At 39.2% G+C, this 18,047-nt stretch overlaps 1 protein-coding gene across 5 annotated transcripts in view; it reads right to left on the bottom strand.

Annotated features, from left to right (window-relative positions):
• The window catches only part of cadpsa (Ca2+-dependent activator protein for secretion a), an 89,912-nt gene that overhangs the window by 59,344 nt on the left and 12,521 nt on the right, over window positions 1–18,047 (bottom strand). For all 5 annotated transcript variants that reach the window (XM_016680622.1, XM_016680624.1, XM_016680621.1 and 2 more), the window contains exons 4-10: window positions 12,721–12,801; window positions 11,463–11,699; window positions 10,832–10,953; window positions 9,881–9,992; window positions 9,655–9,791; window positions 7,806–7,872; window positions 44–152 (exon numbers count right to left, since the gene is read on the bottom strand). In XM_016680622.1, coding sequence (XP_016536108.1) covers window positions 44–152; window positions 7,806–7,872; window positions 9,655–9,791; window positions 9,881–9,992; window positions 10,832–10,953; window positions 11,463–11,699; window positions 12,721–12,801 — 865 coding nt within the window. The remainder of the gene's footprint in view (window positions 1–43; window positions 153–7,805; window positions 7,873–9,654; window positions 9,792–9,880; window positions 9,993–10,831; window positions 10,954–11,462; window positions 11,700–12,720; window positions 12,802–18,047) is intronic.

Genomic DNA, 18,047 nt, shown 5'->3' with positions numbered 1-18,047 from the left:
GCAGCACCCCGTCTAACTGTTGGTTGGTCTTGGCTCGTCTCACCTGGCTGAGGGTCAGTGTAGTCCACAGTGTAGCCGTCCAGCTGCAGAAGCTCCACCGGCTCAGCCTTCTTCTCTCTGTAGCTGCACATCGCAAAGGTGTACTGGCTCACCTGCACCAGTTAAACACACAGAGGACATGGTCTCTTAGCAGTTAGCCTGATTCACAGGCCAGAACACCATTATGCTATATAATTACCCAATCACATATAACAATAGTGAAAGCAAAGGACAAACAAGACAGAATATTCACAAATATTTATTTCATTTTTTTTAGACGATGATTGTAACATACTCATGTTAAATCTTACTGGTAAGATGCAAAGTCTTACGTATTTTTTCTCTGGTTTCTAATACAAATATCTCAGAACACTTGAAATAAGACAAAACTAACTTACAAGTAACTTTTCAACGAGATATCAGAGCTTGTTTTAACTCAATAGCTCCTTAATATTGATGAAAAAAATACTGGTTCCACTGGCAGATTATTTCACTTATAACAAGACATTTTTCCCCATTATAACCTTGGATCTATGATTTTATTGAAGTGACAAATTCTAAGTATTTCTAAATCTGCCTTACAGTGTGATCTATTATTATGGTATTATTTTACCACACAGCTCCACGTTTGTTTTTAGGGTAGCGTCTTGCACGGTACTGTATGAATGACACAGATATGAAAACATGTGTTTCTTGCAGTGTGAGAAATAATACACGTGTGAATGTGTTCCTACAGGGTGTGGCGGTGGCGTTAACAGGTTGGCACTTGTGTATGAGGTTATTACAGATTTTTTTTTTTAAACTTTTTTTTATTTTAAATTAGGAATTGCCTGAAGTCTGAGGTGACAGATACGGGGTAAGGCTAACCATGTAACAGTGTTAATGAAAGCTTTGGAGGTTTGGAAGCAAAGATCAGCAGCCCGAGCCTTTTTATTTATTTTTAATGAAAGCAATGAAAACTTTACAAAGCTGGTTTTACCAACTAAATAAGTTAACTTACCAACCTACTAAACGTAGATGTGTAGAAATAGTTAGCTCCTTTAAATCCACCCCTCCATGCAGAGCAGACATGCATTTTATATAAAGATAAATACTACAAAACAAGTTGAAATATTAAAACACAATGTTATTACTTATTTAAAATGGAGAATTAGTATTTCTGGTGACTTCTACATAGAAAGAAAAGAAACAGTGAAGATGTAGCACATTAAGAAGTGATTTTGTTTTTCTACCAAGTTGCTTTGTAGAGTCTACCAAGACTAACGTAAAACTCAATCCAGCTTTAAATTACCACATAGAGCCATAAAAAGAAACACAATACATTAACAATGACATTAAAATGACCAATGCAGATTCATTTGACTGACTGTGGCTCCAGTAATATGAACAATAAAATGACCCAGTAGCACTGAAGGTATGAATTATTTGCTAAAAAAATTTCAGCAAGTGGTCAAGTGTGTGAATTGTAATCCCTGACAGTCACACATGGCCTTCAGAATTTTTTCGTCACATTTTAAAACAACTGTCGATGATGAAAAATATTCCATTTGATGCGACCCCTGCGTTGAACTTTAAGAAACTGAGTCATCTATTGCGCCTTAATTCTTTAAGACACAATATTATGTGTTTTTTACATTGTGCTATTTTATAGCACAGTCAAATAATTATGTTAATTTCAATTGTTAAGTAAATACCATATATCAAATATGACTTAAAAGAGAATATATTTCTCAATTTAACACCTTGAAATTGGACCCCTTCGTTGCTAATACCTCCTGCTCTTGGTGCAGTGCTCCTTTAACTAAGATTTTACCAGTGTTGCACTGAGAAGCAGCTCCTACAATGAGCTCAGCAGATGTGCAGCTCCACCAGGTGTTTGCTAATTCCTGCTGGCTAGTCTGACGGAGCTGAGTGGTGGAGTCATGGGGAAATGAACTCTGTGAGGCAGGAACTTGGAAACTGCAGCTCCAATAAGGAGCTGAGCCTCGCTGCACCCAGACATTTTGCACAGCTGAATGGTTGCCACGGGAGATTTGAGGAGTTCTCAAACATGCATGGATAAAATCAAGGCAACACTGCAGGTGTGTTTACATAACACTGACCCTTGAAGACATTTTAGTAGCAAAGTTAGTACAGCTTCCACCTTTATTTCCCAGCAGGAAATAAAGAAAATCAGCAGAAAAGCACACAATGTGAGTGCAAATAGAAGCAAATAAAGAAACTAATATCCTGAAACTAATATCATTACAGTATGGGGATGAAGCTAATGTCATTGATTCTTCCAGAATTTGGCTGTGTTTTGGGTTTGTGAGAAGATGTGTGAGGGGTCATTCCCTAGACAAACTATAAACTCCTTCAGGAGAAAAATGTGTTCCTTCGTTGACTTGGAGCTTCTCCTGTAGTCTGCTGCTTGTGTTCAACCTGAAAATTTAAGCCACAACTAAAATATATTTCCTTTAAAATTGCTGAGGACTGAACACAGGGCTGGTCCAAGCATTTTTAGGACCCTATTCAGATTTTTATTTGGGGACCCCCCATACTAACACGTCAACATCAGATGCTCTGTCATTCCTAAGCTACTCTATGTGTGTAACATACCTGCTATGCATAATTAATAATTGCCTAATGTCATACCAGCAGTATCATGGCAATCGATTTTAACTTTACATGAGTGACAAACTAAAAAAATGTTGAAATGCAAAGTGGTATTTTTGGAGTGCCATATTATTTTAGCTATTTGCAATACCAGCTAATAAACACTACATTTACAGTAAAAGTTAAGTTTGATATATTCTATTTTCCCAACAGCAGGGATTAACCATTATTTGTGTAACAACTACAAAAAGAATATAGAAAATGATTTTCCACCTGTAATTGCATTTAGTTTATTTTATTTTTTTAAATATGCTAGCTTTGTGCCCCAGCTGCTTTACTCACATATGTACACCTCAAACACAAATTTCAACAACAAACTGATATAAATGGATATAAATCCTTCCCTGAATATCCACTCAGTCCCGTCCTGAGCCCAAACATCCTGGAGGGTTTTTCCTGTAAAAGTCAGTTGTTTCAATCCAAAACCTTTCAACGGTTACGTAGCTAGAGGGATTTCAGCAAAGGGAAAATTTGATACAGTTCACTGGTTTTGTTAAAAAGGAACCCGTTTATGAACTGATATCTGACACTTGAACTGCATTTTAATTGGTTCAAACTAGATACAAGAAAATCACTGCAATATGTTGGCTGTAAATACAAGGATGATGTTTTTTTTGTTTTTTTTATTGAACCAGTTGACATTAGTGCAGTTTGCCAGTCACGCCAGACTATCGTCAAGAACCGGCGAGCGTGGCCGGTCGGCTGCTGTTGCCGTGACTACTGCCACGAGTGGCAGCTCTCACTCTTGCTCCTGCCACACTCTGTTTGTGTGTTCGCGTGGTAGCGAGTGTGTGTGCAAAGTTAGGTGGGGGACGGGGTGGCTGGTTATATGTTGGGTTTCCCTTGTGCTGGTGACAACTGAGATTCCCTAAGACAGTACTGATGACACCTAAGGCCATCATGGAAGAAGCTGGACTAACTCTGCAGCAGCTCCCTGGCCTCCAGGACCCCACAGAGGCAAATCTAAAGTACTCTGCAACTCTCCCCCGACTCCCTCCTTCCCCCACTACCACCACCCACCCACCCTAAAACACACAATTTCCTGTCAGTCTGCTTTTCCCACTCACACTCGCTCAGCTGTCAGTCAGTTAAAATGAAGATGAAGAATTAGAACATAAGGAGGAGTAGTTCCTATGATACATTTAAGGGTATTGCAATGTTAACATAATTGTTTTTATGAACTATCTCTTAATGTTTTACTGTAAAGTATAGCAAAAAAAAGCTTTTCCTTTTTAGCAACATCTAATTTTATTGTGAGAAATTTCAGGCAAAATGTTCCCGTCTTAAACATCACTAACACTGCTATACTTGGGGAGTCTATGAAGGTTCAAAACAATTGAAACCCATAATGATAATTAATTTTCACTCATAAAAAGATGTCAAGCAACAGGTTTATGAACAAAAACAATTGTGTTTACTTCCTGGATCTGAAACTCCAACCCACAATCACTTCAAATAAGGACTTCCATGTATAAGAGCCAAGTCTTCTGACTTAGGGAACATATCACATCATCATCATCTCATCTTATGTGTCTGGAAAGAATAGATTGAGATCTTGCACATAAATAAACATATTCCACTACCTTGATGTTTTTTAAGCATGTTGTTCTTTGACCGGTTTTCTCTTCGTTGTGTTTGTTGTTGTAGTTAGAGGAGAATTATAAAGGTTCGACCATGTTGAACAACTTAAAAGTTTGCATTGAACAACAACAGTTGTTTTTGCTGCATTTAAAATGTTTTTAGGCTTTCGTCAAATAACATGGACTGATATTTATCGTAAACCTTTTTTACTGTCAACTGTCTTTTTTTTTCTTTTTCTACTGTTACAAAATCAGCTTTTGACAAATGCATAGAATATTCTAGTACTGCACTAATCTAACAAACCAACCAACATTGCAAACTACCAAGCTCCAAAATACTAAATCAAATGTGAAGAAACATTTTTAGTCGCAGTACAGACAGAGCAAACCTCACCAGGGGCTGCGAAGCAAAGAGCTGCTACTAAAATGCAGGAAGTCCCCCACCAACCAAACATTTGAAGAACGTTGGTTGGTCAAGATGTAGGAGAGGAAATGCTGCCCTTAAATACAGTTGACTCCCCTGGTGGTCATTTTTATATTGAGGTGCCCCCCCCTACCTCTCCTGTTTTAAATTCACTATATAACAACATGCAACAACTCCATTTTTTAGCGGGCGGAGAAAGTCTTGGGGTCTTTTCACACCACCATTCTCTGTGATTTGGGGTTGTAGGCTGGGATGAGAAGCAGGCCAGGTGATGGGAGGGCTGGACTGCGGTTGGGCATTGGGTCCAGTGGGTCAGCTGTAGCTGGGCCTGGTGCTTTGATTCTCTGGGGGTCGTTTGGATTTTGAGCATGGTTGGGCACCGGTGGGTCTGTGGTGTGGGATTGGTGGGATATCAGGTGTTTGGTTGGCTACGCCGGCGTTCCTTCACTGCTTCTCCTGCTGCACCGGCCCCCAGCTCAGAACCACCTGTGGTCACACTCGGGTTCGGTGTATAGAACACCTTGTGACAGTGCTAGTGTAAGCTGCTAGAAGAGCAGTAGAGGCCGTGGGTGCTGTGTGCCTCCCCAGGAGTTCTCCTTTGCTCCCTTCTGTGTGGGGTTGGCAGATGTCCCTGCAGTGATCCTCCAGGGACCCCCGTGCTCCAGGGGACCTCTGTATGTCTGTGACTCCAATTTTCCCAATGCCTTCCTTGGGTCTAGCCTGACATCATCTTCCTGTGCTATTCCATTCAATTCAAGTCTCGCTTACAGCACAGTCTAGGCTTTCTCTGATTAACTTGGATTCCTCCAGTACAATTTCAACCAGGCTAATCAGTGACCAGAAGGAGAAACTGTGAACGATGACGTTGATTTTCTGCTGTTTTACTGTAGTTTTAGCAATGCCAGAGGAGGAACTGAACGAAGCCGAAGCTGTTCAGTCATTCAATATTGGTCATTCTTCCAAATATTGAATTAACATTAACAGATGCCTCGTTCAGATCGGCACTTCTCTCTTCACAGAAGAGCCAGCAACTTCTGGTCAGATTCAAATTGTTGAACTGAGGCATTACATACATCACTGATAAATGTTAGCAACTGGGAAAAATGTAAAACTTAAACACAGTCCACGATTCCAGGAAGCAATTGTTTCTCAGCAGCCAAGTCCAAAAGTCCAAACCTTCTGTACAAAGCAAAGCATAGAAAATGAGCTGGTTTTTACCAGGATACCTTGAGTCCTAGGGGCCCAGTTTGTGGTTCTTCACACCCATTATAGAACGTTGTCATGGAGAAATATTATAAACACAAGCGTGCTCACACACACGTACGCACACAAAGAGTTGTCTGGATTCTAAGGTTTACAGAGACACTTTGTTGGGCAGAGTTCGTCACTAAATACATCTTCTATGAATTAGTATCATGTACTAATTCATCACAGGTTCAGTGATGGTGTTGGTATTGTTAAATATACACATATGGTTTCTCAGTTCTCTGTTTTTATCCCTCTCTTTCTGCAGGTGTAGAAGCAGACTTCTACAGTGTTACTTTCTATTCTTTATATCCTTCTTTCTTTTCTCTCTTCTGTTCTTATCTTCTCTTTTTCATTTAAACATTTTCTCCATTTTATTTTTCACCCCTTTTCCGTCTCCTTGTCCATTTCATTTGAAATAAACCCAATGCAATTTCTAATACATTTTTTTTGTAAATATATCAAGAGGAACTCTGCAACGACGGCCGTAATGCTCCACTTGTGAAAGCTAATCAGTTTGGCTTCACCTTGATTTGTTTTGTTTTTTTACACATGACATGTAAAAAATAAATAGCATATGCAACAGACAACATCATGAACCTTACTACTGTTAAAAATAGCTAAAAAGAAAGAAAAAATGTAAGGAAATTACCTGTGATATTTTAACAATGAATATTGCCTTTGTCAGAGTTGAACGTTTTTATGAGGTTAACCTATTTGAATCAAACAAATTGTGCAATCAATAAAGCTCTGGATTTTTGGTGGCCAAAAGAATATCCGCTGAGTCGTTAGCTCTGTAACACAGCAACCCAACAAACACACGCCGGTCTTTGTGTCGCCGTTCAAACTTCATGCACATCGAAAGACAGACATAAAAACAAACACATACACATGAGTGTGCAGTCTATTGACCAGTATTTGTCACTTGCTATATATTTAGCTGCGAGCAAGTGAGAGGCTTCAAGTTGGCGGTGCTCAGGCTTTTGTAGCTCCAAGTGTTAGACCAGCTAGTGTTCACTCGACTTTGTCAATCCCCTGTCAACTTGTAGCTCTGAGACATATCCTTCCTAACGCATAGGAGACAGGCCTACTGCCGCCCACCCCCTTCTCTGCTGCCTGCTGCCCACCTCCCAACGCGGAGCCACCAGGAAATGGCCTCCACCACCTCATCTCCCACACCCTTCCGCCCCCTCTCCTCCCCACAACTATCTCCTGACAAAAGCCTGCTTGACCTCTCCATCATTCATCTGACAACCAAAAGAAGACAGCTTGGCTGCATCTCTCTTTCTCACAGCGCGCCACAACATGTGGTTGGCAAAAATTTCCTTTGCATAAAGCGGCACTCGTGTCAAAGGCATCCCTGTTTCTTTGTTAATTCTTTTTTTTTTTAAAGACATTTTTAGAGGGCAAATTTTGTTTTTTTACTTCACCTATGAAACGATACAAAAAAAAGAAATCATCACCTATTTTAAATAAACACTTGCTTCCAGTTTTTCTTAATCAAACGTTTTGTCTGCTGTAGCCGATTAAATGGGAGTAATGATCAGACTACAGTGTGGTTGCAATTTAAATTGCGCAAAAACTTCAGTGCTAATTAGTTGGTCGTAACCAGGAAGCAGCAAATTGCCTCAACAGCCCCCGCGACAACAAGCAGAAGAAATCTTCATATGTCGTCAGTTTTTATCAGTATCAAATATCATTTTTATCAGGACCTCGACAGTGTTCATGATTTGGAGATGTAGCTTTCAAAATCTTCTTTCAAATATTTTAAGTACAATAATAATAATAATAATAATAATAATAATAATAATAATAATTTTTGTTTTCATATTTTATTTTCTAAAAAAAATAAATATGCCTACCTGTACCAAGACAAAGAATCTCTTCTTCCATCTTTTCCACACATTTTTGCCAATGGCCCAAAGATACCTGTGGGGGAAAAAAGGATGTTATTTTAACAAAGAATGAATTTAACAGAATGCTTCACAGTAATTTTTTTGTGATGCTGTTTTGGCGTTAGTTTATACTGCTATCAACGTTCAACACAGATTCAATGCACCAAGGTGAAAATACTAGTGCAAACACTGACCTCTTCTGGCAGAATACTGCCACTGCAAGGAGATACAGGGCCTCTTACAAACCCAACATTTTTCTAACAGTAGATTGTAAATTTTTTATTACAAAAGATTTGATATATAGTAAAACTACAAGTTAATTTATTATACACTTGCTGCCACCAAACTAGATTAGAGAGGAATAATTATCCTTCTGAAGAAAGTTATTCAAAAACCATGTTAGACTAATCAATATAAGAGATTAAAAGGCAGCAAAAAAAAATCAATACATTCAAAGTAAAATTCTTTAAAAATAGCTATCTAAACTAGAGCAAAGTGAAACAAGAGAACTCAGTGTTTGGGACCAAACTGTGAGAGGTCAGTCGAATGAAATTGCGCTTACGTCCAAAAACAAAGAACATCCACCACCAGCTAAACAGGAAGAAAAAAGATTCCAACAGATTAAATAAATAGATTATGAAACGCCAATCTGCACCAGCCAAGAGGATGATACTTCTGTTCCTGTTTGTTCGATGAAACAAGTAGAAATGACTAAGAAAATAAATCTGTTGGCAGAAAGGCTGGGAGGTTGGTTGAACATGAGCTAGCTAAACATGACAGCCCTGTATCTTTGTGTTCTGGTTCCAAACAGACAACCAGTTTGGAAAATGGCTGTAAATCTTACAAGAATCATAAAAGTGCCCCAAAATAATTACATAACAACTGTGGCAAACATTACATATATAATTCTATCCATGTTGTAAAAACACTGAGCTACAGGTGTTCACTTTTAAATGTACCAACTATCATCCTCGTACCAATCGGTGACCACAAGAGGGAAGCAAACGTCATCTTTTGGAAACATGTAGAAGCTGATGAGCAATTTCAAAAATTGTTTGATTGTTATATCAATGTAAGGTTTTCTATGATTTGTTGAGAAGGGCATTAATAATTTTTAAGAAACACCTTTTTTTCCCCAAAACTGCTCCCACTGTTCATCCTGGGAGAGATGGCTGCTTCATTTCCTATCAGAAACACATTTAATCTAAAATCTGAGTGGTTCCACTCATTTTTTGGGGTTCAAATATAATTTATCAGTTATCTAAATCTGCTTATCGTTGCAGGGTTGCCGGGGGTTACTGTGTGTTGATTCAAGACAATATTCTGTTTACTGTTTTAAACGGTTAAAGAAATACATGTGATAAATTATAGTAATAAATATGACCTTTTAGGTGAATGTCAATAAATTGATATTAATTATCATCCATATGAAAGGTAAATGATTAATCTTTTACTATAACCTTTATTGCAATAAAATGAAGTCTTTGTGATATGAGCTCACAGCTAAATATTTTCAATTATAAGACACAAAAGTGGGGGGAAAATACCCCTGATATATTTTTGTCAATACTGAACACTCCTACCGACTGCTCTTGAATGACATAAATCATCAAAATAAACAGTCTGAACTTATGCAGACATGAGAACTGGTTTCCAAAATCTACTTTTCCAAATGAAAGGGACAGAAAGCCCAGAACTCCAATCACAGAAGAGTTCTTTTTAAGTATTTAGATGGAAATCTGACAGACGCGACAAATGCTTTAAATTGATCGCACCGGTGGAGGGCATCAACACAAAGAACCCGACTGCCACTTACCCACAATGCTTCATGTTCTGTGGCTTATCCATGCGGATGGCTAGTTTTATCTTGAGCTCGTCTGGGCAGCCTTTAGACACTGCCATCTTATGGAGCTCACACTGTTTGGGACTGTTGGGAGTCGGGTGAAGCACAACCTGGAAACAGCCACATGCAAACGCTGCGAGTCAGACGCACTGTGTGAGAGGAATCAAAAATGAATCCAGTGCTTGAAATGTTCTCCCACCCTTCCGAGCTCCTTATCCTCCAAAGCCAGCACTCCTGTGCTCTCAGTGAACAGCTTCACCTTCACAGCAGGCAGAGGCTGGGTGGTGGTGAAGTCACCTTGGGTTCCCCAACTACGAACAAGAACAGATTTATTAAGTAAAGTCTGTGCAGTAAACGGTGGATCTCAGGGTTAGTGATGCCTACTTACCCCCTAGGCTATTCTCTGCTAATCTATTGTTAATAGTCTGTTCATATGAAGTCCACTGAGCTTCATGTGAAGAAGCTCTGTGGACTTTGAGGATTTTAATCATAATAAACTCCTCCCAATGAATATTTAGTATACGGGTCAGTTTCTTCTGTAAAGTCTGAACTTTTTGTTGTTTTTTTAGGGGTTTGCATCAAACAAATAAATACATGAAATAAATTCTCCTCATTCTTATTCTAACAACCCTTCCTAGAATGGGTCTGTGTTACTCTACCCATTCTGTACATTATACTTTGTCTCCTGGTTGCAATCCAGGGGTCTCAAACTCCAGTCCTCAAGGGCCGCTGTCCTGCAGCTTTTAGATGTGCCACAGGTACAAAACACTTGAATGAAATAGCTTAATTACCTCCTCCTTGTGTAGATCTGTTCTCCAGATCCTTGCTAATGACCTAATTATTTTATTCAGGTGTGGTGCAGCAGAGGCACATCTAAAAGTTGCAGGACAGTGGCCCTCGAGGACTGGAGTTTGAGACCCCTGTTAATCCCACTGTTTTGTCTTAGTTAGATTTTCAACCATGACAGGTAACATCTTACGCGGGACTGTGATGCGGTACTGTTCCCTCATCAAAACTTTTTACTTCCTTGGATGTTTTATCCTTTTTATTGCTCTGACATATCCATCATGACTTTTTAATGCAATCTTAATGAACTAAGTGTCCTTCCAGCTGTGATTGTCGTCTTTCTTTAGTTGTGCTTTGCACATACATTGGTTTGGAGGCCTCAGCTTGGTCCGTCTGCAGCTTGTGTCCTCCTTCCACCTCCATGGTGCAGTAAACTATTCTGTTTGAAGCCAAGGACTTCAGACCCTGAACCTCCATTATCACCACCTGGAAAATAATGTTAATCATCCAAAGAGATGAAATAGTATTAAACCACGTAACAAAACACAAGTTATAGAGACTTCACTACTTTATTACTTATAAGTTTCTCATGCATCCTTTGTTCCATTTTGGTGAATGCATATATACTTGCACTGCGCTCAACAAGTACTTAGTAATGTAAGGATTTCTAAAACTTTTTTTTCTGGAAATAGTTGATTTAATCTGCAAGAAGCTGACTGCTCGGGTTGATGTAAATAACTCGATTAGTGGCACCTGCAGCTTCTGTGGGGGGATCGTTTTAAAAGCTGAAAGCTTTGAAGAACAAATTAAGAAGTCTGTGTGGAGAAGAACGACTCGCTTGCCGTAGAGGAAAAAAAAACACAGTCTAGTTCAAGTCTCTCGTCTCTGAACTTGTCTATTTTTTTCCCCCAAGTTTGTTTAATTCAAAATTATTTCAAAACAACTAAGCATTTCAGTACTTAGTTGTGAAGTGTTTTCTGCTGCAGGTGCTTTACCTCCAGAGTGAATGAGAGGACCACGTCTGACTTGGACAGCAGATTTTCATCCTCCTGACCCATGTCCATAATGGAGGTGTTGTGTCCTCGTTTCAGCTTCTGCAGCTTGAACTCGCCGCCCTTGGAGACCGGCATGCTCTCCAGGTTTGCCATCAGCAGGTTGACAGACGAGCGCAGCTCCTCGATGTACATGGCCTCCATCTCTCTGGAAACGAATCTTGGAAACCTTCCTCCAAGCTTAGCAAAATAGGAGATCGTGAATTTAATCACCAACTTGCATCCTGTATCGATTCTTGTAAAATGATCCGAGTCTGCATTTATTTCAGGGACCTTCCTGTCTCTATGTCCATCCTGTTCTGTCAATATTGGCTTTGCATTACATGTCAGTTTTTAAAGGGGCAGTATGATGTGTTTTCCAGTCACATAGTGTCATTTTGCCACACAATCAAGTAACTATGTTACCTTCAGTTGTTCTAAAATTGCTATATTTCAAGTATGACTCAAAAGACATTTGACATTTTTTCTCTGTCTCTTTAAAAACTCCTGCTCATTCTGAAACTCCGCCCTCAGGAAGTGATCACAGCATTGCTTCTCTATTAACCCTTTAATTACATTTTTGCCAGTGCTACACTGAGAATTAACTCATGTAATGAGCTGAGCAGATGCCCAGTTCTGCCAGGTGTTTGCTAATTGCTGCTGGCTAGTCTGAAGGAGCTGAGAGGTGGAGTCAGGAGGGAAGGGAGCTCTGTGAGGTTGAAGCTTGGAAACTGCAGTTCTGAGGAGGAGCTTCGTCCATGACAACCACTCAGGTGTTTTGCACACCTGAATGGTTGTCATGGAGATTAAAGGATTTCTAAAACATCTGTTAAAGAATCAAGCTAACACTCCAGGTGGGTTTTTGATGAGGGAATAACACTGTGACACGATGTAAAAATAAAAACAAAGTGAATCTGACATAATATTTCCCCTTTAAAAACATCTCCGTAAAATATTTTGATTTTTTTTTTTTTTACACAAAGGACATCAAATTAATGTCTTTGAGTAACAATAAAGCAAATTAGCTTATTTTGTTAAGTGTTTATACTGCTACAATATGTAACAGGAGAAAGTCTTCTCAAATGCAAATTACGTTTAAGCATACAAATGGATTTCAATAACTTTATCATACATGTAAAACTAAGGATCACTCCTACAGTTGCCTCTTATCATTTTACAGGTTAATCTTCCTTCATAACTCTCATCCATCTTTTCCTTTTACCCGAGCGATCTGATCTGCCATCTGCAGCCGTCCATCCAGTTCCCTTCTGATCTGAGCCGCCTGCTCATCAGGATTGTCCAGCTGGGAAAACACAGACATGCAGCAGTTTGCTTAGACATCCACTAAAAATCACATTCAGATCCATGAATAAAAAAAAAAACTAACAAAAACAAAAAACACAATTTTAATCATACTGTACTAAAAGTAAATTACACTCAACAACAGTTATTACCAGGCTACACTGAAAATAATCTAAAAAAAAAAAACATGTATTACTTCCTCCATTAACCAACTAAAGGGATACACTAGCCTTTGGATACAGTTGCCATGGTAACAAGTGTGGGGAGCAGGTACAGCAGTTTTCAAGTTGTGAATCTCTTTTAGTTGTGCACGTGCATGTAGCTTCCACAAGAAGCTATGTTTCAGACATGACTCGATGCACTAGAATCATTAGAAACCAAACATTTTCCTTTCACTTACAGCCACATGCACACAGCTGAATGGAAGCAGAGAGACTGACTTCAAACTGTTCAAGGTCTCTGTTTGACCAGGACACCATCTGTTCTTTAATGAAGTACAGTCAGAGCTTATTTGGTCTTTTCATATGTTATCAGAACAAATATGCACATAGTCACAGCAATGGCGACTGCATGTTCTGGACAGTACGTGGTCCGCATCATCGCCTTCACCACCAACAAAGGAAAACATGAAAAACAGATCAAAGTTTCAGTCGACATCTAAGCAAATGACAGTATCGCATCACTTAGATAAACAGTAATGACAGGAGTGAAGCGTTGACTGAAGGGTGCAGTCTGTAGTTGAATTAGTGAAATCTTACAGCGCTGTAGCTAGCAGTCATGCTATGTTGGGTGGATTTCACTACCAACAAGATTTGATGAAGGGGTTGATCAAAAAGACATGTGGCAATAAATCTACAATAACAGTGGTTGTGGTTGTTGGACTGAATTAAGAAAACTGGTACAAAAAGTTACTTGGAGATTATCCCTTACTGAATGCCACTGCCTTAGTAAGGAGCCTTGAGGCACTCTATTTGAAACAGGAAGGAGGGAGGAACAAGACCCAGAAGCTTTGACACGCTGAGTTCCACCAGATAAACAACTGGAGAACCAGTTCACAGCCTTCATAGATAAACTAATCTATTAAAGTCGATTAATCAAGAAGATATGATATAAAGTGTCAGATATTTATGGACATGTGTGATCGTCTTGTCCACCTTAAGAATCACCGAATCTAAACCGTTCAGAGAAAAGGACGGCTGATCCAAACCCGTTTCCTTTTTGTGTGAGAACAAAAGTGGCCCATACGCATGCAGAAAATGCATGCGTTTTCTGTGCACAGACCAATCCGTGTTACATCTGGGCGTAAAAATTTACCATTTACATCCGATGCACGTTTTCACCCCATTTTATTTTCTTATTTTGTGTGTGTGTTGAAACATAAAAAAAAAAACTTATATAAGCAATGCTAAGCCTGGTGGGGGCACAAGTAAAGCCTGGTGGCCCACCAGGCTTATAATACACTGGGGGAAACCCTGATTTTGTATGCCAACATGTGCGTGAAATGTTGCACTGCGACAATTTTTGTGTGTACGCTCGATTCACATGAGGCCCAATAGCAGTGTGTCAGCAACATTCCCAATCAGTTGTGACAAATGCATTGTTTTATGCCATATAAGTGAATGCACTGTACAGCCATGTTGGCGTTGCAACTGATACAGAAGACCAGAGAATACCTAAGTTAACTGTGATTTTAAAGACTGAAATCTCTGCTTCAAAAATCAGCAGGGTTGGCCATTAGACAGTGCATGCATCTTTCCATAAGCCTAGTCTCCGTAAACAATGATAACAAAGGCTGAGATACAAATTAAATTATAGAACAACACAGTTAACATGCACTGAGAGAACAGCGAGGTTGTTGTTTTCTTTTTGTCAGATGCATTTTGCCATTAGGCCAGTTCAAATCTTCAATAGACTTAAAAGCATTTGTTGAATGCAAAATCAATAAGGGAGAGCAGTCTTGTCAAAAGACAATGGTGACTTCAGTAACCAACTTAAAAAAGACATTCATATTAACAAAAAAAAACTGCATGCAGTTTTAACATTAAAGTCCGTCGTCGTTAAGCCTTTTAATGTGACTCTGGATAATCATTAATGAAACAGTGAAAACCCTCCAATAACAGCACCAGTTAACAGTGTTGTTTTTAAAGAGATGGGCCCAGTCCAATATTGGTATGGCACCCAATATTAATATTTTATTTGGATAGGATATAAATAAGTTGCCAAAGGCCAATCAAAGTCAAATTGTCACACTCTTAAAATAATGGCCTATGTCAATTTTTGACAAAAGTTCTTTTTTTGCCTACAACATTGCTTGGAAATAAAGAGGTGGTGATTTTTGTTTTCCTTCCCCTGAAAATAACTTTTGGCAAAAAATAACTTAATCCATTATTTTAGGAAGGTGGTGAAATGCTCACAATGATACTGAAACATCATGAAATGCAGAACATCAATCATAACCTCTAGTTTAAAATCTTTATTTCACAAAAGAGACATGAACAAACAAATCATTAGCTGTTGGAGCTCAGATTAGTTTAGGAACATCTAGGTGGTAAACAGGGAACACGTATTTATTCAGTTTTGACCAGGTCTGATGTAAAATCAGAAGTCATTAAGAGCGATCGTGCAAAACAATGGAACAGCAAAACATTCCCTCTGATACAAGCTGCAGTCGATGGAATAGTCTGCGTAAAACAGATCCTGCTGTGCAACGTTGCTCTGTTCGGCGGCAAAGAGGAAACGGGGAAAAGCCAGCGTAGACACCTTAGCAGATTTTCCTCCCTCTGGGGCTCGACTATGAAGACATTCACCATCTGGCGTATTGCACAGAGGCAAGACAGCAGTCACTCCTCTAATGAGAGCAGGGACATGCTGGGGAAGGCCTTGGAGGGGAGGAAGCTTAACTGGCTCTTCTTCAAACACATCCACACCAAATCACATTTGGAAGCTGACAGAGGGACACAAATACCGTCCCCTCGGCTTCTACCTGCCTCAGCTCTGAACACGCTGCAGCCATGGTCAAATATCCACGCTATAGCTGCACAGATTTAGCAGAGTGCATGTCGCCAAAGTACGAAGAGTGACCATAAGCCTTTATGGCAAAGGATTTCTTTTATTGCTTAGTGGAATGATTTCTAAAATCACTTTTTTTGTAGCTTAAGGGATTTAACTTGTACATAATGTACAAGTTAAATCAGATTTGGAGTTGAAACCAGGTCTTACAAATGGGAGTCTACAAGTAGAGCAGCTAAACTAAGCATTATCAGCTATATGAGCTATTTGAATCTTTAAAAAGCTGTAAGAAAGCATCTCAACATTATATTATGGTCATTTCTTAAGCCCAGAAGAGTTTCAGTCTCTATTTGCGGTAAAAATTCTTCTTTTAAAGAGCCAAACGTTATATATATTGCTTGATATTAATAGGCAGAATCAAGTTCTTGCACCTTAAATGCCAGTCCTTTTTTTTCCCCCATGTGCACTAATGACTGGAAAGCAAACATCTCATTAATGTACTTGGAACTTTATTGTTTCCTATAATTGCTGCAGTTTCCTTCCTGCCAGCCCTCTGGAAATCACCACCCCAGCTTAAACAGGACAGCCAACTCATCATCCACCCTGTTATTTTGTGCTGGGAACCGAAACAGAACGGCCTCAGCGAACAAGACGGGGTGAATTCAGCGGGATGCTTACGTTAACTAAGTCACACTTGCTATTAATATTAAAAAAAATAAGAATTAAAAAAAAGAGGAAAATTGTGTTATCCACATTTGTTTTCCCTCTCATTTGTGTCAATCTATGTAACAGACAGATTTCATCAGGTGCTGATCTTGGCAATTTTTAAGATATCAGTTACAGAAAAAACACGTTCAGGACAGATGTCAAAGTCCCCATGTCTTTACAGCTGCAGTATGTCGCTTTTACATATTCATTGAAATGGTCACTATGTCATGACAGTGTAGTTTGAGACAGATCATTTGTGAAAATAAATCTAGCTCCTGTGCCTTCTGGCAGTGTTCCCAATAATACCTAGAAACAACCAATGAGAGAAAAGGGGCGGGTCATAATACTGTCCATCATACCCATGCGGGCGTATCTCAGTCCCAATTCCCCCTCCCTCCCAAGCTCTCTGCTTCGCTACAGCGTCTCCCCGTCACCAGAGCCTGTCGTGAATGCTAAAGCTAGTTAGCATGACAACAGATGACGGCAGATAAACAGTTTTCCTCTAACGGTAAGCTGTTTCTCCGCCATTGGCACACCTATCAACGCATTTACAAAGTTGACTGACGGCCTGGCTCTGATTGGTTGTTTTTGGTCGGGAGCGGTGCGTTTCTTCAGACCAGCAACAATACCAGCAGAGACATGACAAACTGCACTGGGAATGCGCAGGCTCATCATAAACAACGCTTGATTGCAGGAGACATAAACATGCAGAAACTTGCTGTCATGACGAATTACTATTATTTACTGTGTCAACCGACGTTTTCTCTTTTTTAATGTTTATTACTGCCTGTGTGTATTATGCGAGTGCTGTAATGTGGAATCAAACCATTTCTACCATTAAATGTGCTAATGTTCTTGAGTTGGTGAAATTACATTAGAAATAACTGTAGAACATGACCTAAATATGTGTTGCCTATTTTGAGCCAGTTGAGCTTTTTGAATCGTAAAAAACATTGGCTTCGTCAAAACCTTCAACATGCCAGTTACACGTTACGCATTTCAGATGGAAACGGCCAGGAACTGATGTGAAATTTGTTCTATCTCACAAAGCTTAGTTTGTAATTTGATTTGTTATGCAAGTGTAACTGCTGGAAGCCGCAGACATGCAAATCATGCACCACATAACAATGATAAGCTATGCAGGATGAGGCAGCCTCACCTCTCAGCACTGCTTCTTCAGAGGTCGAGCTTCTGAGTTCAGGTAACATTCAAGGTAAGATTTAAGACTGTCATTCACAAAATTTAAGTTATAAGCCTCTAGATTCATTTTTTAAATTTAATTATTTTCCTGAAGATAAACTTCAGACTTCAATTCTGACCTTTGTAGAACTTGTTAAGGTTAGGTTTTGAGTAAAGGGTTAAGAGTTAGTGGTTTGTGTTTTCTTTTTATTGTTTATTTGTAGTATTTTGTTGTTCATTTGCTAATCCTTAGTTCATTTATTCTCATTTGTGTGTTAGTGATACTGACAATGTGTTACTTAGAAACATTAATTAATTTATCTAATATCTACTTAGTAACGCTTTACTCTA

This window comes from Poecilia formosa, unplaced genomic scaffold (genome assembly GCF_000485575.1).
Source record: "Poecilia formosa unplaced genomic scaffold, Poecilia_formosa-5.1.2 Scaffold249, whole genome shotgun sequence".
NCBI lineage: Eukaryota > Metazoa > Chordata > Actinopteri > Cyprinodontiformes > Poeciliidae > Poecilia > Poecilia formosa.
Note: the sequence above shows the minus strand (reverse complement) of the source record. Positions and strands in the feature narration are given on the sequence as shown.